General features: G+C 55.1%; 2 protein-coding genes across 4 annotated transcripts; both read right to left on the bottom strand.

The window, feature by feature from the left end:
- Nucleotides 1–818: 818 nt before the first annotated feature.
- TXNIP (thioredoxin interacting protein) lies at nt 819–4,766 on the bottom strand. Of its 2 annotated transcripts, none has more exons than XM_065653620.1 (8): nt 4,350–4,766; nt 3,415–3,487; nt 3,160–3,307; nt 2,725–2,827; nt 2,335–2,591; nt 2,072–2,228; nt 1,821–1,969; nt 819–1,709 (listed from the first exon to the last, which is right to left on the bottom strand). In XM_065653620.1, exons 1-8 carry the CDS (start codon nt 4,597–4,599, stop codon nt 1,674–1,676), a joined length of 1,173 nt encoding a protein of 390 aa, XP_065509692.1. In that variant the 5' UTR covers nt 4,600–4,766; the 3' UTR covers nt 819–1,673. The 2 variants fall into 2 exon arrangements, with proteins under 2 accessions (XP_065509692.1, XP_065509693.1); XM_065653621.1 differs by having other exon boundaries at nt 1,867–1,969.
- A 7,420-nt stretch (nt 4,767–12,186) lies between these two features.
- On the bottom strand, nt 12,187–19,921 carry HJV (hemojuvelin BMP co-receptor). 2 transcript variants are annotated; one of them, XM_065653573.1, is made up of 4 exons: nt 19,768–19,921; nt 16,899–17,083; nt 15,040–15,542; nt 12,187–14,309 (listed from the first exon to the last, which is right to left on the bottom strand). In XM_065653573.1, the coding sequence occupies exons 2-4, from the start codon at nt 16,996–16,998 to the stop codon at nt 13,689–13,691; spliced, it is 1,224 nt and encodes a 407-aa protein (XP_065509645.1). In that variant the 5' UTR covers nt 16,999–17,083; nt 19,768–19,921; the 3' UTR covers nt 12,187–13,688. The 2 variants fall into 2 exon arrangements, with proteins under 2 accessions (XP_065509645.1, XP_065509644.1); XM_065653572.1 differs by lacking the exon at nt 19,768–19,921 and adding an exon at nt 17,903–18,107.
- Nucleotides 19,922–22,622: the final 2,701 nt, after the last annotated feature.

Genomic DNA, 22,622 nt, shown 5'->3' with positions numbered 1-22,622 from the left:
TGAGGCCCCCCCCGGTGCTGCCAGCAGCGGGGGGATAAGGGTGGGAGGGGGGGAAAGAGGGTCCCGGGATGGGGAAACTGAGGCACGGCAGCCAGAGGGGATCCAGGACCCCATTGTCACTTGTGTCCTCCCCGCGGTGCCGGGGGGGCTGCCAAGTCGGGGAGGGGTGAGGGAGCGGAGCCCACGGTCAAGGTCGCGGCTGTTTTTGGCTGGTTTTCCTCTTCCTCGATGCCGCCGCGCTGGCGTCACCGCCTGTTTTTTGTTCCGTCACCTTTCACCTACTTCCCCAAAAATAGTTCTTGAGGGGGGGGACAGGGGGAGGTGTCACTAAAACAGTGATGAGGACCAGGAATTCCAACCCCAGCCCAGCTCCCTGTGCCTCAGTTTCCTCTCCTGGTGGGTGTGGATCCAAACGCTGCTTTTTTGACTGAATTTTGGGGTTTTTGCGCTGGAAAAATGGAAGCGGAGAGGGGCTGCGCAGCCCGGCTGAGCAGGGAAAGGGCTGCGAAGGGGGGTCTGGAAAAAGGGGAAAAAAGGGAGAAAGGCAGGAAAACAGGATGAAAAAAGGGGGGAAAGAAAAAGCAGAAACAGGCAAAGAAAAGGAGGAAAGAAAAAGAGGAAAAGGGGAAGCAAAAAGCGGACAAAAAATCTGAGTAATTTCTAAGTCTTGTGAGTGCAGCTCTACTGCAGGAGGGACCCAGTGGCTCCTTGGGGATGAGGGAACGTGTCACCCCCCCACGGTGACCCCAAGGTTTTGGGACCTTGTCCCCTCCCTGTCCCCCCTCCCCTTCCCCAAGGTCAAATGCAAGAGGCGCCACAACCTTTATTTGTCTCTTTATTATAAACATCACCCCATGGGGGCAGAAATATTAACAGTACAAAATAGAACATTTTTCTCTTCCCCGCTCGCCCCCCCCCCCCCCCCCCAAAATAACAAATACAAAACCAGTAGAAAACAAGGATTTTTTTCAACATTTTTGTGTCTTTTTAACAGTCAGAGGCAGCTGGGATTCTCCCCGTCCCACGGGTTGAGTGGGTTGAGAAAATACAGACTGAGATTACAGAGCATAAACCAGCTCTGCCGCCTAGCCAAGCTCCCAACTGGAACTTTAAGCCAGGCTTAGCAGGCAGGGCTTCCTGATGGAACTCTAGGCCAGGCTTAGCTGCTTGGAGCGGGGCTGGTGCTTCCCCCCCAGAGCAGCAGGAGCACCAGGGACGGGTTGCACTCCGGGATTAAAGGATTTTAAGTTTAAAACCAACAACCCCGCTGTCATTGAGCCGGGTTTAGTCCCAAGCTTTGCACACATGTGCGTTCAGAGACAGGGAACCAACGCGGGTCGCGTGTGTCCCCAAGGACGGTGTGTGGCATCGATTCTGGACATTCTTTTTTTTTTTTAGGCTGGACTCTGCCTCTCCGAAGGGTTTGTGACCTCGACACCTCCCCTGCTCACAATTCTCCAGCACCAAAGGGAGTTTGGGGCTTTTCCCAGGATTTTGGCTGTCGGCAAGGTCCAAAACCTCGGACACGGGAGGGAACACACAGACTCCGGACACTCGGCCACCTCCGCGCTCGCCGGGAGCCGCAGCAGGACGCTGGCACCGGGGCGGGTGTCACCGCACGGCGGATTTAGTCCCAAAAATCAAAAGCAGGAGAGGAACATCCGCCCCGGCGCTCACTGCACGTTGTTGTTGGCGATGCAGGGATCCACCTGCGGGAGGAAGCAGAAAGAGTGTTGAGACGCCTCGAGGTTTTAACCTCAAGACTTAAAAACAAAACCCGCTGAGGTGGTTTAGGCCGGAGGCAAAGCTCGGCTGCTCACCTCGGTGTAGGTGGGGGGTGGCATGAACTTGAACTCAGGCGCGTACATGAAGATGGGGCTGTCGAAGCCCTCGGGGTCGTCCAGCAGCGGGGTGGTGGGGCTCTCCAGGCGATGGTCTTCAGGGACGATGTCCAGGTAACACGGGGGGGCTGCGAGGGACAGAGGGACCTGTCAGCTCCCCCAAAAAATCTCCGTTTCCCCCATCTCAGCCCCTTGAACTCGACCTCTCGCTGTCACCAAACCCCACTCACCTTCCGGAGCATCGGGGAGGTTCAAGTCCACCCAGCTCATCTCGGAACTGGTCTGACTGGCCATGCTGGAGCTGCGGCTGCCGATGCCCGAGCGGCTGCCGATGACCAGGGGCAGCTCCAAGATGATTTTCTTAGAGCCGGGGACGCTCACGTAGATCTGCAAGAGGGAAAAACAGAGTTTTACAGCACGTCGGGGACCAAGAGGGGACAAAAATCACGCAGTGACCGAAGAAGGACAAAGAACATCAAGCCCCGTTCCTCACCTGCAGGAAATACTCGACGCGCAGGATGTTGCAGCCCAGGATGGAGGGTTTGAGCTTCTTGACGCGGATGGTTTTGCCGCGCCAGGACTCAGACATGCCCGAGATGATGTGGTTGCCGCGGACACAGGAGAGTTTCTGGGTGAAGACCTTGGTCTGCCCGTTGGCCAGGTAGGTGTGCTTGGCGATGATGGCGGCTTTGGGCACCACGATGCGCGAGCACGTGTTCTCGAAGTCGGCGTTGATGCAGATGTCGTCGCCTGCGGGGGGAGATGATGCAGTGTTTAGCGAAGTAGGGGCTTTTTCCTTGCCTGTTTGGTATTCCCAACGCTCCCCCTCGTGTCCCAACGCCCCCTTTCTCCCCAGTTCTGAGAAGGGAGGACAAGCTCTTACCTTCACAAAACCCTTTCCTGTCGATCTGGGCGCTGACCGACACGCGTCCATCAGGGATGAACATACAAGACACCTTCTTCTCCTTCTTGGCAGCAACTGGGGACTGTGGAGAAATCAGGTATTTATTGAGGTGCAACCTTCCCGCTGCTCCCATCCCACCTCTCCTTCCTTCCTCTTATTTTGCAACAAGAACTTCAAGTTCCCCACAAGGCTCAGGCGTCTCGCAGCCAAGTGAAAGCAGAACAAGCCCCTCGCTTGGTGTAGATTTCTAGAAGTAACTAGGACTTCTTAACAACTAAGTATTTAATCCCTGCTCAACAATAAAGCTCATTAGGGGAGTCTTAATGCCAGAGGTCGGACTGACCCTACCTAAAGGCTTTTCTTTCTCGTAACGCCTGCTGACACCCAAATTTCTCGGGGTAAAGCTGCACTTACCAACAATTCCGGAGTGTTCACATCGACGGGATCCATCACCTCGAAGCGTTTCTTTATCTCCTGGGTGGGGAAGGATGGGCGCTCCAGAAAAGCCTTCACCCAATAATCCACGCAGCCGTACTTGCCCTTGAACGTGGTACCCAGAGGCCTGCGGAATGAGACACTTGTTAGACACATCTCAAGCAACAGACGCACTTTTCTGTAACAATCTAATTTAATTTTCTTTTTAAGAGGCAACGTTCAGCTCGTACTCACCCCTGGGGGAGCTCAAATCCAAATTTGTACTCGTATTTATTGCCGGGTCTCAGGATTACGGAGCCGTCCCCATCTGGGAAAAGGAAAGAAAGGGGAAGGGAAACGTCAGCTGAAGCTCCGTGGGTTTGTTCTCAAGTGTGATCTCCGTTCTGCTGACACCGCGTCCCCAAAGCCGGGAACTCCTCCTTTCATCTCACTCCTCCTTTCGACACCCCCATGGGAGCCGGGACAGCGTGTCCCGCTGCGCTCCAGCCCCGTCCCCTCACCACACCCTCCCGTTCGCGGTAACACCAACCCGCCGGTTCTTTCCCCGCAATCTCTTGATCTCCCAGACTCCGCGTCACCCCGTTATCTCCCGGGACGCTCTGCCAAGTCTCTATCTCTGGGAGAAGCCCCATGAGGAAGCTGCTGGGGGCAGTTCTCTGTACCCAGGAGGAAAAACTCCCTTGTCTGGGGTGAGATCTGCCCGCGCCGGGACCTTCTGTGCCGTGACACAACCGCGGCACTCGCTGCCCGCGGGCACAGCGCTTCTGCCAACCGCGCCGACACCGTAAACCAGCTCATTGAATAAACCTAATCGCTGGTTTTAGGTATCAACGGTGTCGCTCTCCATGCTCCAGCTTTTGCTTTATACCCCTCGGCTTTCAAACTTGGGACTTGGCTCAGCCAAGCGCCCCCTCTGCCTCTTTGTAGGTTTCAATGAATTTGCTTGTTTCTCCCCAGATTGGGCCACCAGCCCACCCGTTCCCATCCCAACCCCACCACTTGTTCCCATCTCAGTCCCACCGCCCGTTCCCATCCCAGCCCCACCGCCCGTTCCCATCCCACCACCACAACCCCTCACCCCAACACCCAACCACAGACTCTCCACCCCTCCGGGACACCAAGCAGCAGGAAAAGCTGCCGGTTAATGACCTCCCAGCCCTTCTCCTCACCCGTGGGCTGCTCCTCCAGGGCCAGCACGTCCTCGAAGCGCAGATACTCCATCTCCTGCTTGCACTGCTGCGGCCCCTTGGCCCAGTTGACCCTGGCCACCCCGCACGCCAGCACCTTGACGGCGCTGACGCGGGTCACCTCAGCCACCTCCACCAGCACACGCCCGGCCACCTTCTCCCCGCTGCAATAAACCTTCTCGGGCTCGCTGAAGGCCAGCGTGAAAGTCTTCACTTTCTTGAACATCACCATGGCTTTGTGGCGGCGGGGGGGGGGAGCGTGGGCTAACACTCGAGAAACGAACCGGAGCGCCGCACGGGGCAGGAGCTGACCGGAGGCGTCCGGATTTTTAAGCAAAAGCGCTGGTCCGAGCCTCGGGTTGCCGGGGCTGCAGCGACGCGCTCCGCCCGCCGCCCGCAGCGATGTGAGCGCGGCCCCCGCGGCCGCGGCGCTTTTATAGGCTCCGCCCCCCCGCCCGCGCGTGTTGATGGTAGCGGCGCCACGCTGAGGGCGCGTGGACAGGCGTGCTGCTCGCGTGATCAGCGCCCCCATTGGCCGCCGCCGCCTTGTTTACGGCCCGGCCGGCCAATCAGGGCGCCGGGTGCGGAGCGTGGACAGCGTGTGAAGGAGAGGGGAGCGTGTGCACGGGAGGAGGGCGGTGGGAGGGGGAGCGGAGTGACAGCGCGGCGGGCCAATGGGGAGCGAGAAAGGGCGGCGGCGGCGGCCAATGAGGCGCAGGGAACAGGACGTAATGTTCCCAGGCAGGAGCGAGGGGGATAACCCCCCTCGGGGGGGCAGTTCCCAGTTTGGGACTTAACGGGGCTGGTCCTGCCGTTCTGGGCCAACTGGGAGCGGATTCACGGGGCCTCTGGTGCTTCCCCCCACCCCTCAGGGCGTTTCCCCCCCTTCCTCAGCACCCCCCTGGGCAGCCCGGGGGCATTTCCACAGCCCCCCCCAGCACCTGAGGCTTTTCCTCAGCCTCCCCAGCCGCCCCCGCGTTGTGTGAGGTGGTTTGGGGTAGGGGAGCAAGGCCTGACCCTGGGGGCCTCTCCCCCTCCTTGTGGGGTATGGGGAGCGGGGGTATTTCCCCCAAATCTGCCACTTTCTGCAGCCCCCCATGACCGCCCCATGGGGGACCCGCACCCCCCCCACACCCGCTGCGTTTCGGGGCCCTTCCCCGAAATCATCCTGAAATAATCCCTCTCCACACCCCGTCATATCACTAAAGGGGAAGCGTGACACCCCCGTTCCCCGGATCCGTCATCTTGACGGGGGAGCGAATGGGGCAGAAAGTCACCGATGAGAAATGTTTATTTTTAAGATCACAAGGTCCAGCTGTTTGAAAATGGGAGACTTTTTTTTTTTTTTTTTTTTTAAATTTATTTTTGTCAACAAGTTTATCTAAGGGGTGGCAAACAAGCCACATCCCCCTGATAAACTCTGCCCAGGGCAGGGGCCCCGTCTCTGGTTTCCAGCCCCAATTTAGGGAGCAGGGACAGTTGTGTTGTCCCCATAGGAGCCTTTTGACTCGGAGAAACTCTCAAATTTTCCTTCCTAGACCATTTTTGCTGAGCACACATTCCTCCCGGACGGGCAGGGGGCTGTTTTACCCTTGGTTTTAGAAGCCCTTAAGTTCAGGAAAACACAGAGAGCAGAGGAAATGGGAAAATAATGGGTTTTTTGGAGCCGCCCAACAGGGCAGGAAAGGAAAAAATGGGGGTTTCTAAGAGCTCCCCACCCCGAATGAGGAAAAGGGATGTGGGTTTTGTTTGGAATCGTCTCCCTTGTCCTTTGGAGCTTGTTTATCTGTGTGTTTCTGGCACGGGTCTTGCTTTTCTTTCTCCGCCATCCTCTCCTTCCCCCCCCGGAGTTAATTCACACCTGTTAGTATAAACCGATAAACCGGCCAGATAAACCTCCGGGCATAAACCGTCCAGCCTGCCAAGTGAATTTCCTTACTGCGAGCAAATGATTTCGCGATCGGGTATGAACGGAGGAAATGCACCTTTTTCCTGCCGCCTCTGGCCCCGGCCGGCTCAGCCCATTGTCTCCCGCCACGCCAGGAGAAATTAAAAAAAGGGTGGTGGATTAACGAAGAATTACAGGTTTGTTCTAATTTGGCCAAAACGAGATCTCTTTCCAGCTTTGCCAGCGATGGGATATTTGATCCCAAAGACCCCGGCGTGCCATTCAGAGCCGTGTTTACGCTCTCGCTCTCCAGTTTCCTTCGGTGCTCGTCATTCCAAAAAAGCCGCATCCAGCTATCGGACTGTAAAACACATTCCGGCGATGTCAAAGGGTGATGGAGCCCTGAGCCAAAGAAGGAGACGGTCCAAGGCACGTTCCACAGCCCAGATCCTCTCCAAATTTCTCTTTATCTGTCAGTCAGCTTTGCCCTGTGTTCCGCTGACCCTTACCCCACTGGAAATGCTTCCCCGGCCCTTCTGCAGAAGGAGCAGCTGGAATTTCCTCGGGGCCACGACTTGGTTCGCAAGGTTTCCCACGCGAGCAAGCGCCCTGAATTAAGCAAGGGGTTTGGAAACGCCGCGGGATTTTAGGTTATAAAAGCAAAAGCTTCGAAATGTCACGTATTCTGCAAAAAAAAAAAAAAAAAAGGGCAGCGGAGAGAAGCCAGTTGGGTTTCTGGGCACAGACCAGCTCGTGGGAGCTTCCTCGCTCCCGCCGGGTTGGTTTGAAGCTGCAAGATGGTGGATTTGTAGATTTGGATTAGATCTAAGGAAGGAATTCTTCGCCAGGAGGGCGGTGAGGCCCTGGAACAGAGAAGTCGTGGGTGCCCCATCCCCGGGAGTGCCCAAAGCCAAGTTGGACGGGGCTCGGAGCAACCTGGTCTGGTGGGAGGTGTTGGGACGAGACGATCTTCAAGGTCCCAACCCAACCCATCCCATTCTCTCCCAGCAATGACAGGGAGAGCCGAATGACTCACGGCGCTGGGAAGAACCCGGTTTAAGAGCTGCAGGGTTGGGCTGAGCCAGAAACCAGGCCCCGAGGTGACTCATTGCAACCCAGGGTCACGGCAAAGGAATTGCGTACGGCCGGGGAGGCGCAGCAGATTCGGGCGCCGCGCTTTGTGTCGGTGACACCTGGAAACTGCCCTTAATCCCACCATCCGAATCCTGCTTGTAATTCCCTCCGGGCTGGGCACTGGGGAGGCCAAACCTCTCCAGAAGTCAACGGTTTGAGCCAAAAGCCCTCCCCGAACTCATGGCGTCAGCGGTTGGGCTGCAGCCGAGCTGCGACCGCGCCGGCCCAACCCTTTGGGGGGTGACACGGCCCCAGGTGACAAAACACCCGCTTGGCACCAAAAATCAAGCGACCACCAGGATCAGGGGCTGTTCCCCAGTCCTGGGGCACGGGGAAAACGTCATTTTTGGGGGGCAGGAGGGGGGATTTTGTGACCCAACTGCCTCCTAAATCAGCTGATTTTACTGGTGGGAAGCTGGGGGGGGAACATTGGCTTTTGGCAGCGGTTTGGTCACAGATACTTTTGCCTGGGTGCTGTGACTCTGCCAGCTCGGGATTTGATCCTCGACATACACGGGACCAGAGGAAACGGCCTCGAGTTGCGCCAGGGGAGGCCGAGGTTGGAAATTTGGGGTAATTTCTTCCCCAAAGGGCTGTGGGGCGTTGGAACAGGCTGCCCAGGGCAGTGCTGGCGTCGCCATCCCTGGAGGGGTTTAATACCCAGAGATGAGGTTCTCAGGGCCATGGGCAGTGCCAGGGCTGGGGGAACAATTGGACTCCATCTTAAAGGTCTTTTCCAACCAAAATGATGCTGTGATTCTATGATAAAAGCTGGATGCTGATACAAGTATTTTTTCTCCCCAGTTTTGGGGACCTGCAGAACCCCAACCCGTCCCGTCCTGCGCCCGTCTCCAGAGAACCGCTGCCGCCCCTGGAAAGAGCCGCTTTCTGCCGGAGCCTGCAGCTTCTCGCTGAGGTTTTCTCCGTATATTTTTTTTTTTCCACCGTATATGGTTGCTTCCAGCAAATTCGAAGCGAGGAGGAGGAGGAGGAGGGGGACGGGGAGGGATTCGCAATGTCCCGAGCGAAGGGACAGAGCGTGCCGGTGGTGCGGGAGCCAGGGAGGAAAAGACGTTTCCTGCGGGTCGGTTGTTTGTGTCCCGGGAACATCATCAATCACGCGGCTGGAAAACGAGGGGCCGTGGGATTCGGTGGCTCCTGGAAAGCCACCACTTGTCCCCACGCTTGGCTTGTGATTCGACAGCCAAAGGGCTGCCGGAGGGTTCTGGGTTTGGAGGCAGGAGGGGAATGTCTCTGGTTCAGTTTCTCAACAAAAGCAGCAGTTTTGGTGCGAATTAGAAGGTTTGTGGTGGCTGGAATGCAGCGGCGTTCCCAGGGATTGACCCAGAATGGGTTGGAAACTTCTCAGGGCAGATCCCTGTTTGGGATTTGCAAAATTCACCTTTTTTTTCGCTGCTTTGCCTGTGCTCCAGAGGCTTGAAATGCTTTGGGGCACAGCTTGGGATCCCCTTTTTCCCTTGCCCATCCCCGCTGAACACAGAGAAATGCTCTCGGGGCTTGGACAGGAGGACTTTTCCCCCCCAAAATCCCAAATTTCCATCTCTTGACATGACGCTTTGCCACGATGGGATTTCTTCACTTCTTTTTCTGACCAGATTATGTTTGTTTTTTTTTTTTTGCAAGAGAGGAAGCGGAAAGCCAAGCGCCTGCGAAAAGAGGCTGAACTCAGCCCTCAGTCATCCATAAACAAAGAGGAATTTGAGTTGGGGCTTTGCAGAGTCCCGTGTGTGTCATCTGCTCCAGGAGGTTCGGGCTGGGAGAACATGACCCCTCGCGGGCTCCAGACGCACAGCAGGACCAGCACAACCTTCTGCCCGCCAAACCTGCCTCTTCCCAAAGCACAAACCCGGCTCGTTTCTCGGCCAAACCGACCCACTGGCCCCTCTTGGCCTTCGGTGTCGACCGGGTTTGAAACACGTTGTGACAGAGGGAGGAAAAAAGTATCGTAGAGCAAAAGGTTTCCTGAGCTTCCGTCCCTGCTTTTGTCCCTCAAAAGGCCCCAGATGCTGGAGAAAGCGAAGAAATAAGGAAAATTTCTTACTCTTCAGCAGTCAGAGGCTGCTGGGGGGCCTGAGCGGGGATGCTCACCCCGAACACCGAGCTCCCGAATTTCGAGAACCAGGTTGGGTGCCTAAAATTGAGGGGGGGACAACCCCGTCTTGGTCCTCCTCACCATGTCGCAGGCAGTGATTCTGGGTGGTGGAACTTTTCTGGGAGCATTTGGTGGCGTTTGGGGTGAGGATGAACGACATCCTTTTTGCTGAGTCTGCCCAAGTCCTTTCTCATATTTTGGGTTGTGTGGACATCTAGAGGCTTCACCAGGAATGGCACAGGAGGGCTGCTCGGGTGGATTATATTGGCGTATTCGGATTATATTGGCGTATTTAAATTATATTGGTGTATTGGGATGATATTGGTGTATTTGGATTATTAATACAATGGTGTTATTTGGATTGTATTCCTGTATTCGGCCTGCCCGGCCCTGGGTACAAAGTTTCAGAGGAGGGAAGCGAAGCTGCGTTTGACTTTGGCTTCTCTGAGCCAATTTCTCGTGTTTTGAGCATGTAAATAAAGGTGAGGATGGGCGTTAATCGTTGTGTATTTACAAGAAGAGGAAGGAATGGCTGGAAGAGGGTGATAAGGGTGACGTTTGCCACTTCATGAGGACACAGGGAGGTTGGACCTCCCGAGATCTGGCTTTCGCGCACCTGCTGCCCAAATGCCACTGGCAGCTTATTTCTTTTATATATATTATTATTATTATTATTACTATTAATTCTTTAAATTTTTCTGTGCTTTGAGGTTCTTTTTCGCGAACGACGCAGAATCGGGGTGGGACGGGATGTCAGAGCAGCAGATTGTCCCCAACTTGTCACACCCTCCCGCTGGTGACAACCTGGGCCTGGCAAAGCCCAGCTCTGATCCCAGACTAGGAATCCCCTTGCTCCAACCGCCCAGGTTGGGCATCTGGACACAAAACAGCCCAAAGACATTGTCTGGTGTTGCCAACGTCTTTTTTTAGCAGGTTGCACATGCTTGGAAATTTAAGGGCGAGATCCAAACTCTCCTGATGTCAATGGAAATAGTCTTGTTGACATCAGCGGGGCTTGGACCCGGGCCTACGTTCCACTTCTTTATTTCCGACTGCAATTTGTCAGGGGTAGAAAGGTCTTTTTTTATTTCTCCTTGCAGGCTTCAACACGTCTTCGCATGGCCTTGCTTCCTCGGCAGCCGTTGAGGATGCGGAGCCGGGAAGGGTTTGGAGAACAGGCACAAACCCGTTGGCCGCTGGAGCTCGGCCAGGCCGCGGATCGGGTTTAAGCGGCGGCGTGAGGGGTGTGGTGGCTTCGTGACCTGCTGGGACTCCCCAGGACCTGCTCCAACCAGAGTCGGGAGCTTCAGAGCTCCGTGGGCTGCTCGGGGTGGTCCAGCGTCCCCTCTCCGGCCCAAGTCTTCAAGGAGCGTCTGGAGGATGCTCTTGGTCGGCTGGGTTGGGTTTAGGAAGCCCTGCGAGGAGAAGTTGGACTCGATGGTGCTTATGGGTCCTGACGGGAGATATTTGATGTTTCTGATGGGCTTTGGCAGGTGGATGATGCGTGAGGGGTCTCGGATCCACCTTTCACAGGTAGACCCAGGAAATCCCGCTGTTCTTTTCAAGGGCAACGAAGCCCTTGGAGCCCAGTTCATTGTCCCCTCCCCAGCGGGACGTTCGTGGGCGGGTTGGGAAGAGTTGAGGCTGAACAACCATCAAAGCAAGAGCTGCGAGGGTCCGGGTGGGCTCTCGTCACCCTCCGCGGTGGGGACAGAGCTGGGGCGGCGAGTCCTGGGGACACTTGTGGCCCCGTTTGGTGGCTCTGGAGGCACCAGGAGGTTGGGGCCGGGGTGACCGCGGCCCCGCTCGGCTCCGTGCTCGCCGGGGAGCGGGATCCTGGGCTCTCCAGGGGGAAATTCCCCCTCCCCCCGTGGAATTCTGGTTGAGTGGCTCCAAAATCCAAAGGATAATTCTATTTTGCATCGCCAGATCTGACCGTGACGCTTTTTCTGGTAGCTGTGTGGCATCGCTGGGTGCTGTGGAAAAGCCGAGTTTTCACACCCTGGAAGCGGCTGCCTTTTATTGTATTTTTATTTTGGTTTTATTCTATTTTACTTTTATTTTACTTTTATTTTTTGATTGATTTTTAGATTTTTTTATTATTTTTTTTCTTTTCTCTTATATTCTCTTCTTTTCTTTCTCCTTTTGTTTTCTCTTATTTTCTTGTGTTTTGTTTTTGGTTTTTATTTTATCGTTATATTTTATATGCTACATGTCATATGTCATGTGTTATATGTTATGTGTTACGCGTTATGTGTTACATGTTATAGGTCATAGGTTATATGTCATATGTGTTACGTGTTATGTGTTACATGTTACATGTCGTGTCGTGTGTTATATGTTAGATGTTATATGTCATGTGTCGTATGTTATATGTCATATGCTATTTTGTTTTCTTTATTTTTTGTTTTTTATTGTTTTATTTTCTTTTTGCTAGTTTGTTTCGGTTTGTCTGTTCAATTGTATTTCTCACATCCAGCTCCGGAGGGTTTTACCCGGGGGGAGGTTGGGACTGGGGGGACCCGCAGCCTCCTGTGACAGCAGGACAGATGGACACCCGCTCACCAGGGTAAATATAGCCCACAAAATGCTGTGGGGTGAAAGGACTCGGGGGGGCAGGGGAGATATTATTATCTTCACCTGCTGCTGCCGACCAAAGAAGTAACAAGGCGGATGGCAGGAAATGAGGACTTCGAAAATAGACACTTTTAATGGCAAAACCTTCGGGGATTAGTGAAGAAATGGAGAAAACCAAAAAAAAGCCACCGAGTGCTTCGAGCGCGGGTCAGAGGAGGAAACACGTGGAGATTTCTCCAAAATGTTCTGTACTTACTCTTTGCGCCCTTGGCCAGAGGAAACAAAAAAATGACCAAAAATTGCGAAGATACCAACATGTGGATTATAAAACCTCCCATTGTGGCTCAGCAGATCCTCCGTACCCGGATGAGCTGCAGTTCTCCCAAGCTGCATTTTAATATAAGTCCTCTTTATTAAAAAAAAAAAAATGCATACAGAAAATATTTCTGATCATATAGAACTCTATCTGCTTTACTTAAAGCCTCTTAAATATATTAAACATCTAATTTGGATTCAGCTCTATATTTATGTACATCGGCTCGTTGTTCCCCTGCCCATCGATACCGTCTTTTTTTATATCTTTTTTCGTTATTAATTCTCTTTTTTACAAGCGAAACCCACGGCCTGGGTTGGATTTGAAGGGGGTTGTGACAGTGACAGAGCAAAGTTGGGCCCAAGGGGGATATTTTTCCTCACTGAAACTCAACACTGGTCCAAAGTCCAGAACTGGCTAAATCGAGTCCTAGACAGGTGCCAAGACAACAAAATAAAATAGCAACGGGAGCCTGAAATGTCAGGAACTTGACGCTCTGCAGCTCCCGGTGCTGGAAATCAGCACGTTATTAATCCAGAAAAAGGAGAATACAGTACAAAATGGTGGGTTTCCAGCCCCGAAATCCCAACCCTTGGTCACGGCGCTCCAAAACCTGATTTATTGCCTCAATTTTCGTCATGTGACTCTGGTAGCAGCTGGGTCAAGGGCCCCAAAATCCATCAAATAGGATTTTTTTTGACTGCTAAAAATTGAGATCTGGGCTTGGAGCCTGTTATTTCGGAATCTGTAAGGACCCAGAGTAAAAATCTGCTGTGGCAACACCGCAAAAAAAGGTGCAAAGTGAGTTTCTGGAAAGGCCTTAAGGGGCAGAGAGGTTTTCTGAATGTGTCTTCGCCTCATGTTTCTTTTTTTTTTTTTTAATTCAGCTGCAATGTCCTCATCAGGCTCTTGGAGGAGAAGAAGATTTTTCACAATGAGAACAATCAGCCGTTGGAATAATTTCTTCAGGGAAGCAGCGGGTTCCCCGACGTTGGACGCGTTTGAGGTTCATCAGGACAGGGTGCTGGGCCAGCTTGTCTAGCCCGTGTTTTGCCAAGAAAAGTTGGACCAGACGATCCTTGAGGTCCCTTCCAACCTGGGATTTGATGATTTGATGATTCTATGGTCTTTGGGGAAAAAGAAAAAGCATCAGAATCCAACGGAAGAAAAAGTGATCTGCCTTCGAGAGAGGAACCAGGTCCAGTCAGTGCTGGCAGCGGATGCAAACCGGTGTCCCTCCATCTTCCACCTCCCAAGGTCTGGGTCTCCGATTCCTTCTTCCAATGCCAGCAAGACTTAAAAGTGCAACAAAACAACCCAAAAACCAGAGGTGAGGAGGAGGAGGAGGAAGGAAGAAGAGCTGCGCGGGCAGCTTGCCCCAGCCTGGAAGATGTGCAGTTTCTCCACGTTGGGAAGGAAAACCCGGGCGTCTTCCAGAGCCCCGTGAGCCGCCATGGTGAAGTTGGCGTCCCCCGAGGTGACCACGTCGAAGACGCATGACTGGAAGTAGACGTCCTCCACGGGCAGCATCTCCTTGCAGAGCGCCCGGGCCGTCTCGGCGGGCAGGCGGCCGCGGCGGCACTCGCTGCGGGAGATGCGCTGGCTCCGGGGACACCCGCCCACGCAGAGCTGCAGGTCCTGCTCCTCCGTGAAGGCCCGGGCCACCTCCTCGGCCGCCCGGATGGAGAAGGAGAGCTGGCGGCCGGCCTGGCGGATGGCGATGGTGGTGCCGATGTAGTCGGCACGGATCTCCACGTGCCGCCCGGGGCTGCGCTCCCGGATGGCCAAGCTGCTCCCGCCCGGCCGCTCGCCGCCGTTCACCGAGCCGTCCTCGAAAGCCGCTGGGAGGTTGTCGATCTCAGCCTGGTAAACCTTCTGGTCAATGCATTCCTTCATGTTCTTGAAGATGATGGTGAGCTGCAGAGAGGGGATCAGAGAACTGGAGAATCATTTGGGTTGGAAGAGACCCTCAAGATGACTGAGATCACAGATCCCACACATCTGCTTCACTGATTCATCCTCCTTTTGCCCCAAACCATCTCTTCCACGTTGCCGCCACCCTTTTGGGGAAGCAACATTTCCTTCTTTTCTTCCTTTATTTATTATCTGTCATTTCTTTCTTTAATACCGTTTAACCACCTGAAAACTGAGGTGGAGCCAAGACCATAGAGACTAAGTGTGAATTTTGGAGTTGTCCTATGCAGGGACAAGAGCTGGACTCAATGATCCTTGTGGGTCCCTTCCAACTCAGGACATTCTACGATTCTAGGATTCTATGGTTCAAGAATTCTATGATTCAAGAATTCCATGATTCTATGGTTCAAGAATTCTATGATTCAAGAATTCCATGACTCAAGAATTCCATGATTCTGTGGTTCAAGAATTCTATGATTCAAGAATTCCATGATTCTATGGTTCAAGAATTCTATGACTCTATGACTGTCCAGGTCACCCATGGACCTCACAATAACCCATCCCCAGGCAGCAATGGGAGCGTTTGCATGTCTCTCCTGTCCCCTCAAGGACCTTGATGCCTGCAGACCTTCACTCCTGGTCCCACCTGGGTTCAGCTGAAGGTATTGCTAGCCTCTCCAGCCATTTTCGGGGGTGCAGGGACGCGTGGGTTTGCCGTCGAGCCCTACATTACCTTGCTGGTGACCGTCGCGTTGGAGCCCTTCGCCACCGGCGAGCTGGTGGCTTGCACAAACAAGTAGTCGTTGTCCAAGAGCGGCCAGGAGCCCTCCACCCGGCAAGTGTGGAAGTCGTCGTGGAAAGTGCGGATGTGGGGGTCCCCGAAAGCCGCGCAGTGCTGGTAGCTGGGGGGCTGCCCGTGCTTGTAGAGAAAACTCTTCTCGTAGTTGCAGATGTCGAGGGACTCGAAGCCCTGGTGGTTGGGGGCCGGCGGACGCGGCCGGGGAGGGGACGTGGGACCTTCCTTGGAGCAGTTGTTCTGGATCATGAGGTCCTCGATGCCGTGGACGGCGGAGTGGTAGGCCAGGTCGCCCCGGCACGTGCGGGCCGTCTTGCGGGTGCAGTGGGAGTAGGAGCGGAGCGCGTTGCAGAAGGCGGCGTTCCTGGTGGAACCGCGCAGGTTGAGGGTGGCGGCCACGTACTCCGAGTTGCAGCGCAGGATCTTGCACTGGGAAGAAACTGGGAGAGACGGGACGGCTCGGAGCATCCCAGTAGAGCTGTGGGACCTGGCGGGGGTGGCAGCTGCTTCTCCTCCCACCACCCAGCCCAGTCCAACTACAACTACCTGAGACGAGGCTGGAGCATGGGGGATGTTGGTCTCCTCTCCCCGGCGGAGGTTGAGGTTGGAAATTTGGGATAATTTCTTCCCCAAAGGGTTTGTGGAGATGAACAGACTACCTCGTGATCTCATGATGGAGCGACTTTCTGGAAGCACTTATCTCCCAGTTTTAACGAGCTTGGTGGCCAGTTTAGTTGACCTGCTTCTTTCACGCCTGAGGGGAACGAATGCAGGGCTGCCCGCTGCAGAAACGTCCCGGTGCAGATGCCGATGGGGTGTCCCAAACCAACCGGGACGGGAGGTGGTACCCGTGGCACGCGCGGGGCCGAGAGCCAAGGGCAGCCGTTGGGACCGCAGCCCTGGGACGTGGCCGGGACAGAGATTCTCCAACCCCGGCCTTGCCAGGGGACAAAAGGGACAAAATTTCCGAGCTGGGAAACCCCTTCTTCCCATGTCAACCTTGGCCGGGCTGTGCGGTCGCTCCTTGGCCAGAGGCTTGGTGGCACCAAGGGCACCCTGCCCCTGGAATGCGATTGCTTGGTGCTGCAGAAGGCCGTGCCGTGTCCCACAGCTCCGGGAAGAGCCAACGAACACCCCCTGGCAGGGATTGTTTAGCTCATTAAGCTAGGGGTTATAAGGGATGGCTGCCCTCACAGGAGGTGAATGTGAGCTGGGCAGGGTGCTGCGAAATTAATTTAAGTTTTGGAGGGTGGAGGTCTCAGCTCTCCTAGCAGAGCTGCTGGGACCAAGTGGTGGATGTGGCTGGTGCCTTTCACTGGAAGACCTCGAACTTGGGCTGTGCCCTGCTGTCCCCATCTTATTTTGGGAGATAATGGAGCTTTTTAAAGGCTCTCCTAGGGGTGCTCTCCTAGGGGTGCTCTCTTTGGGGTGCTCTCCTTGAGGATGCTCTCTTTCAGATGTTCTCCTAGGGATGCCCTTTTTGGGATGCTCTCCTTGGGATGCTCTCTTTGGGATATTCTCTTTGGGATGCTCTCCTTGGGATGCTCTCTTTGGGATATTCTCTTTGGGATGCTCTCCTTGGGATGCTGTCCTTGCAGAGGAACACCCTGCTAGGGGCAGGCGATGCTGCTGGGGATGCTGCCAGCCCTTCCGCACGGCTCTGGTGGCCAAGGGCATGATGCAAGGACCTTCTCCTTGCTCCAGTCACCTCCCAGAAGCTCTGCCATCCCTGTCCACCCCCGCACACCCATGGGGACTCTCGTCAGAATGACGGTTCTGCCCGTGCGGTTCCTTACCATGCCTGCAGAAGAGGAGGAGGAAGAAGAGAGCTCGGAGGAAGAAGAAGCCAGGGTTGTCCAGCTGCCCTGGGCTCTTACAGCAGGTGGGTGTCCCCATTCCAATCCATGCAGAGCCTGGGGGGTCCTCACCCGGGGGGGTTCCTCACCAAGGGTTGGAAATCCGGATTATAAGTGCGGCTGCCCTGGGATATTACACAAGAAAGAGCTTGAGGTGCTGGAGCGACTTCAGAGAAGGGAATGGAGCTGGGGAAGGGGCTGGAGCAGCTGAGGGACCTGGGGAAGTTGCGCCAGGGGAGGCTGAGGTTGGAAATTTGGGGTAATTTCTTCCCCAAAGGGCTGTGGGGTGTTGGAACAGGCTGCCCAGGGCAGTGCTGGAGTCGCCGTCCCTGGAGGGGTGTAATACCCAGAGATGAGGTTCTCAGGGACACGGGCAGTGCCAGGGGTGGGTTATGGTTGGACTCGATGATCTCGAGGAGCTTTTCCAACCAAAATGATTCTCTGATTCTCTAAAAAAACCTTTTCAGATCAAGTCCAGCCCTTAACCACTCGCCCTGCTTGGCTTAACCCTGGTTGACCAGGCTTAACATCTTTCTTGGGGCTCACAGGAGCTTGTGACCTCTCGGTGCCCAAAATCCCCAGGAGATGGTGACAGAGAGGGGACCTGTCCCTGTCCCAGCGCTTGGCAGATAAACAGCTGGTTAATGTGTAACGTGGCTCTGGCCGGGGCCAGGAGAGGCCCAGCCATGAGTCTTGCAGGCGATGGGACCTTCTTTGGGACGTCCCGAGCCCCATGGCGTTGGGACGAAGGCGGCAGCGGTGGCTGGAGATGCTCCACAAGCCCGAGGTGATGCCACCTGGGAGAGCAGATGGAGCCGGGGGGCTCGGACACCCCAGCCCTCCCTCTTTTTGGGGCCACCTGGACACGGGACCAGACCCTGGAGCCCCCCATGGTGCTGGTGACAATACCCTGTGACTTGGACGCTCGTCCCAGCCCCACTCACCTGCATCTGAGTCCGCCAGAGACGAGCTGGTTCCCAGTGCCGGGAGCTGGTTCCCAGTGCCGGGAGCTGGTTCCCAGTGCCGGGAGCTGGTTCCCAGTACCAGCAGCTGGTTCCCAGTACCAGTAGCTCCTTCCGCAGTGCGCACAGGGACCGGCTTGTCCTTGTCACCCAGCTCTACCGTGAGTGACAGCCAGAGAAATGACAGCCGAGAGGGAGCTGGTTCCCAGTACCAGCAGCTGGTTCCCAGTACCAGTAGCTCCTTCCGCAGTGCGCACAGGGACCGGCTTGTCCTTGTCACCCAGCTCTACCGTGAGTGACAGCCAGAGAAATGACAGCCGAGAAAACGCCAGCCTCAGTCCTGGGCACCTCCATGGCCTCGCAGATGGATAAAATCCAAGGTGCTGGTGTCCCTCCCCGGCAGGGGACGCGGGGAGCAGCCCCCGCATGGGACCCCGCGGTCCCTGCCCTTCCTCCCCGGTTACCTTTGCTCCGTCCTCGTCCCCCCCGCGGGGCAGGGGATGGGTGTTGAAATAGACCCGCCTAAATTTAGACCGGCTCAAACCCAGCCAAGAACAACAAGTGGAGGGTGGCAGAGGGGGCCGGTGTGTGACACGGGGCGGGCGGAGGAGCCCGAGGAGGAGCTGGGAGCCCCCAAACCCCCCTAGTTGGGTGATGCCACTCGGTGACACGGGGGCATGTCACTCACGGGGTTGCAGGATCCTTGGAGATCCTTGATTTTTCCTTCCCTGGGTCATGTTGCGTCCCCGTGGAAAAACACTGAATTTCCCCCAGGGAATAATTTCTTTAGCCGTGTCTCTCGTAGTGTCCCCTCTCAGGGCGCAGGGACAGACAGGGCACAGGCTGACGGTGGCCGGTGTCCCCAGGGGTCGGGGGACACCAGGTTCCCCGAAATCCCACCCGCGAGGGTTTGGGTGCAGAGAGGAGAAATGGTGGGTAACCAAAAAAAAATAAGACCCGTATTGTAGCGTACGTTGTGAGGACACGGGTCTGATGGAATCACAGAATCGCTTTGGTTGGAAAAGCCCCTCGAGATCATGGAGTCCAATTGTTCCCCCAGCCCTGGCACTGCCCGTGTCCCTGAGAACCTCATCTCTGGGTATTAAACCCCTCCAGGGACGGCGACGCCAGCGCTGCCCTGGGCAGCCTGTTCCAACACCCCACAGCCCTTTGGGGAAGAAATTACCCCAAATTTCCAACCTCGGCCTCCCCTGGCGCAACTCGAGGCCGTTTCCTCTGGTCCCGTGTATGTCGAGGATCAAATCCCGAGCTGGCAGAGTCACAGCACCCAGGCAAAAGTATCTGTGACCAAACCGCTGCCAAAAGCCAATGTTCCCCCCCAGCTTCCCACCAGTAAAATCAGCTGATTTAGGAGGCAGTTGGGTCACAAAATCCCCCCTCCTGCCCCCCAAAAATGACGTTTTCCCCGTGCCCCAGGAGTGGGGAACAGCCCCTGATCCTGGTGGTCGCTTGATTTTTGGTGCCAAGCGGGTGTTTTGTCACCTGGGGCCGTGTCACCCCCCAAAGGGTGGGGACGGCGCGGTCGCAGCTCGTCTGCAGCCCAACCGCTGACGCCATGAGTTCGGGGAGGGCTTTTGGTTCAAACCGTTGACTTCTGGAGATTTAATCTGCTCGGGTTTGATGCGATTTGACCAGCCCTAGCTTGGCATTGGTCGTGTCTGCGAACCTGCTGCAAAACCGCCGGGTTTGCCCCCCAGAAATGGCCTGTGGGGATGGGGAGACTGAGCAAAATGCGTCTAAAGAGGCGTCGGGTCTCTAACGGGAGATAAACGCTCCTGCCCCCCAGCATCGCTCCCCAGGATCCGGGTACCGAGCATCCCACTTACCCCAGCAAACGCCGCCGGACAAGTCGCCAAATGCCCCTAAACCCCGCGGACGTGGATCCCGGTCCCGGCGCAGATTTGGCTCCGGGTGGGATGGAATCGCAGCTGTTAGTGCCCCGGGAGCGCGGCGGGGGGGCAGAAAACAGCTGAACCTTTGACGGCAGCTCGGCCCGTCACCGCGAGCCGGAGGAGAGAGGGGGGCGAAGCCGAGGCTTTTAAAAATAGCCGGGCAGATTTTTGATCCCGAAAGGCGGATTCTGGTGGGGAGGGGAATGGGGGGGAAAGAGAAACCGAAGGATTCCCGGGCACGAGCTTTAAATGTGGGCAAACAGAGGGCGAGATGGACACGGGGTCCCGGCCGGACCGTTCGGAGCGGCGGATCTCGGGCTTCGGGGGAAAAACGAGCAGGTTGGGGATGCAAAGAAATCCTGGGGATTGCAGGCAGCTCCCAACTTCGGCAGCACCTGGAGCGCCGGAGCGAGGAGGGAGACGGGAAATCCCGTGAAGACGCCAAGTCTGGAGTTGAGTTTAACTCTTCTCCAGGTTTCTCCAGCTCTGAACTTTCCCCCCGCGCTGCTCGGGGGGTCCCGGAGAAGAGCAGCTGCTGGGAAGGACCCAAAATCTCGGAGGGGGACGATCTGGAGAAGGTTGTGGGGCTGTGGAGGTGCCACCCGTGTCCCCTCGTCCGCTCCACGCCGGTGTCCCCGGAGCAAAACCGCCCGTCCCGCTGCTCCGAGACCCTCCCGGAGGGACAAACGGCCCGGCGCGGCCCCGCGGCCCCTGCGGGGCTGGAAAAAGCCGGGGGCGGAGGGGCCGCGGGGCCGCCAGCCCAAAGGGCTCCTTTTTCCCCCTTCCCCCCCTTTTTTCCCACCTTTTTCCCACCTTTTTCCCCCTTTTTCCCCCTTTTTTCCCCCCTTTCTCCCCCCTTTTTCCCCCTTTCCCCTCTTTTCCCCCCTTTCCCCCTTTTTCCCCCTTTCCCCTTTTCCCTTTCCCCCTTTTTCCCCCTTTTTCCCCCTTTTCCCCTTTTCCCCCCTTTCCCCCCTTTTTCCCCCTTTTTCCCCCTTTTTCCCCCCTTTCCCCCCTTTTCCCCTCTTTTTTCCTCCTTTTTTCCTCCTTTTTTGCCCCTTCCCCCCCTTTTTCCCCCTTTTTCCCCCTTTCCCCCCCTTTTCCCCTCCTTTTCCCCCTTTTTTCCCCCTTTTCCCCCATTTTTCCCCCTTTCCCCCCCTTTTCCCCCTTTTTTCCCCCTTTTCCCCTCCTTTTTCCCCCTTTCCCCCTCCTTTTTCCCCCTTTTCCCACCTTTTTTCCCCTTTTTCCCCCTTTTCCCCCCCTTTCCCCCCTTTCCCCCCTTTTCCCCTCTTTTTTCCTCCTTTTTTCCTCCTTTTTTGCCCCTTCCCCCCCTTTTTCCCCCTTTCCCCCCCTTTTTCCCCCTTTTTCCCCCTTTTCCCCCCTTTTTCCCCCCTTTCCCCCCTTTCCCCCCTTTTTTCCTCCTTTTTTCCTCCTTTTTTGCCCCTTCCCCCCTTTTTTCCCCCTTTTTCCCCCTTTTCCCTCCTTTCTTCCTCCTTTTTCCCCCTTTTCCCCTCTTTTTTCCCCCCTTTTTCCCCCCCTTTTCCCCCCTTTTTTCCTCCTTTTTTCCCCTTTTTCCCCCTTTTTTCCTCCTTTTCTCCCCCTTTTCTCCCCCTTTCCACAGTGCCATCCAGGGCCCGCGACAGTGAGCTCTAAAGCCGTAAACCTCAAATTTATTCAATTCCTTGGCCTTGCTTTTTGGGGGAAAAATAACCAAAAAAAGCCCAAGCCAACCCCCCATTTATTTTTTTTAAGAAATCAGTTTGGAAAATAAAAACGCTGAGGGGTGATTTTTTTTTTTTTTAAATTTTAAGGTATGTTGGCTTAATCTAAGTTTGCTTTGGCTTTTTAAAATTTCTTTCTACTTTATTTATTATATTTTATTTTATTTTCTATTTCATGTTTTTTGTCTCTTCTGGTCTCTAAATACCCGGTAAGGGCCATGACTTAAAGCTGGTGGCATCTCCTCCTCTTTATAAATTCAGAGTCCGTCCGAGCCCAAAGAAATGACGTATTCCTGTCCTTATTTTATAGAAATTGTATAGATTTCCTATAATCAACTTCTCTGCCTTTTGCTAAAGGTTAAATTTTTAATTTTTTTTTTTTTTTTTAACAAAAGTAATGGATTTAGCCCTCCTGGATTTTAAAAAGGCGTCAGGGCTTTGAAGTTAAATAAGAGGCACCGGGGCATCTTGGGGGCACAAAACGGGAGAAAAGGCGGATTTGCAACCGCAATGATCTAAATTACTGGAGCGATGTGAATTACGTGCCGTGCAGGCCGAGAAGGGCTGGGCCGAGGCCACTAAAACAGGAGAAAACCCCCAAATTATGGCAAAAAGGGGATAAGGATTCAGCGATGGAAAATAAGGACGCTATTAATCACTGGTTTAATCGGAGCTTTCAGATCGTGCCTCTTAAAAACCTGATATTTCCCCAGATTTTTTTCCGCCAGATTTTTGGGGGGGTTATGGGGAATTTTGTCCTTTTTCAGGGGAAACTGAGGCACGGAGCGAGACAGCGACGTCCTCAGCACCCAAGGACCTGGGGACGGGTTGAAACGAAATTAATTTTTAAAAAGCAAGAAAAAGGGGGTTGGGGAATCAAAAAAAGGGAAGCAAAGGACGGTGGGGAGGGGGGAAGCGAGGAAAAGCTGGGGCCTTGGCCGGCTGGGCTCGGCCTTGGCAAGTCCGGCTTTGCGGGGCTGCTGCCGGGGCGGGGCGGCTTTTGGTTTGATTTTTGCCCTTAAGCCTGAGCACCCCTTGAGCCTCTAATCCCGACTTTACCTGCCCGTCCCC

The sequence above is a fragment of the Caloenas nicobarica genome, chromosome 31 (genome assembly GCF_036013445.1).
Source record: "Caloenas nicobarica isolate bCalNic1 chromosome 31, bCalNic1.hap1, whole genome shotgun sequence".
Lineage (NCBI taxonomy): Eukaryota > Metazoa > Chordata > Aves > Columbiformes > Columbidae > Caloenas > Caloenas nicobarica.
This window is presented reverse-complemented; position numbering and strand designations above follow the sequence as displayed.

Bases quoted from the DNA above. Each gene is read 5' to 3' on its own strand.
- TXNIP (XM_065653620.1), bottom strand. From the start codon at position 4,599: ATGGTGATGTTCAAGAAAGTGAAGACTTTCACGCTGGCCTTCAGCGAG. The intron at 3,488-4,349 runs GTGAGGAGAAGG...TCCTTTTCCCAG, and splicing joins CCTGGAGGAGCAGCCCACGG to ATGGGGACGGCTCCGTAATC. The intron at 3,308-3,414 runs GTGAGTACGAGC...CTCATTCCGCAG, and splicing joins GGATTTGAGCTCCCCCAGGG to GCCTCTGGGTACCACGTTCA.
- HJV (XM_065653573.1), bottom strand. From the start codon at position 16,998: ATGGGGACACCCACCTGCTGTAAGAGCCCAGGGCAGCTGGACAACCCT. The intron at 15,543-16,898 runs GTAAGGAACCGC...CGTCTCTCCCAG, and splicing joins CCTCCTCTTCTGCAGGCATG to TTTCTTCCCAGTGCAAGATC. The intron at 14,310-15,039 runs GTAATGTAGGGC...CCCTCTCTGCAG, and splicing joins ACGCGACGGTCACCAGCAAG to CTCACCATCATCTTCAAGAA.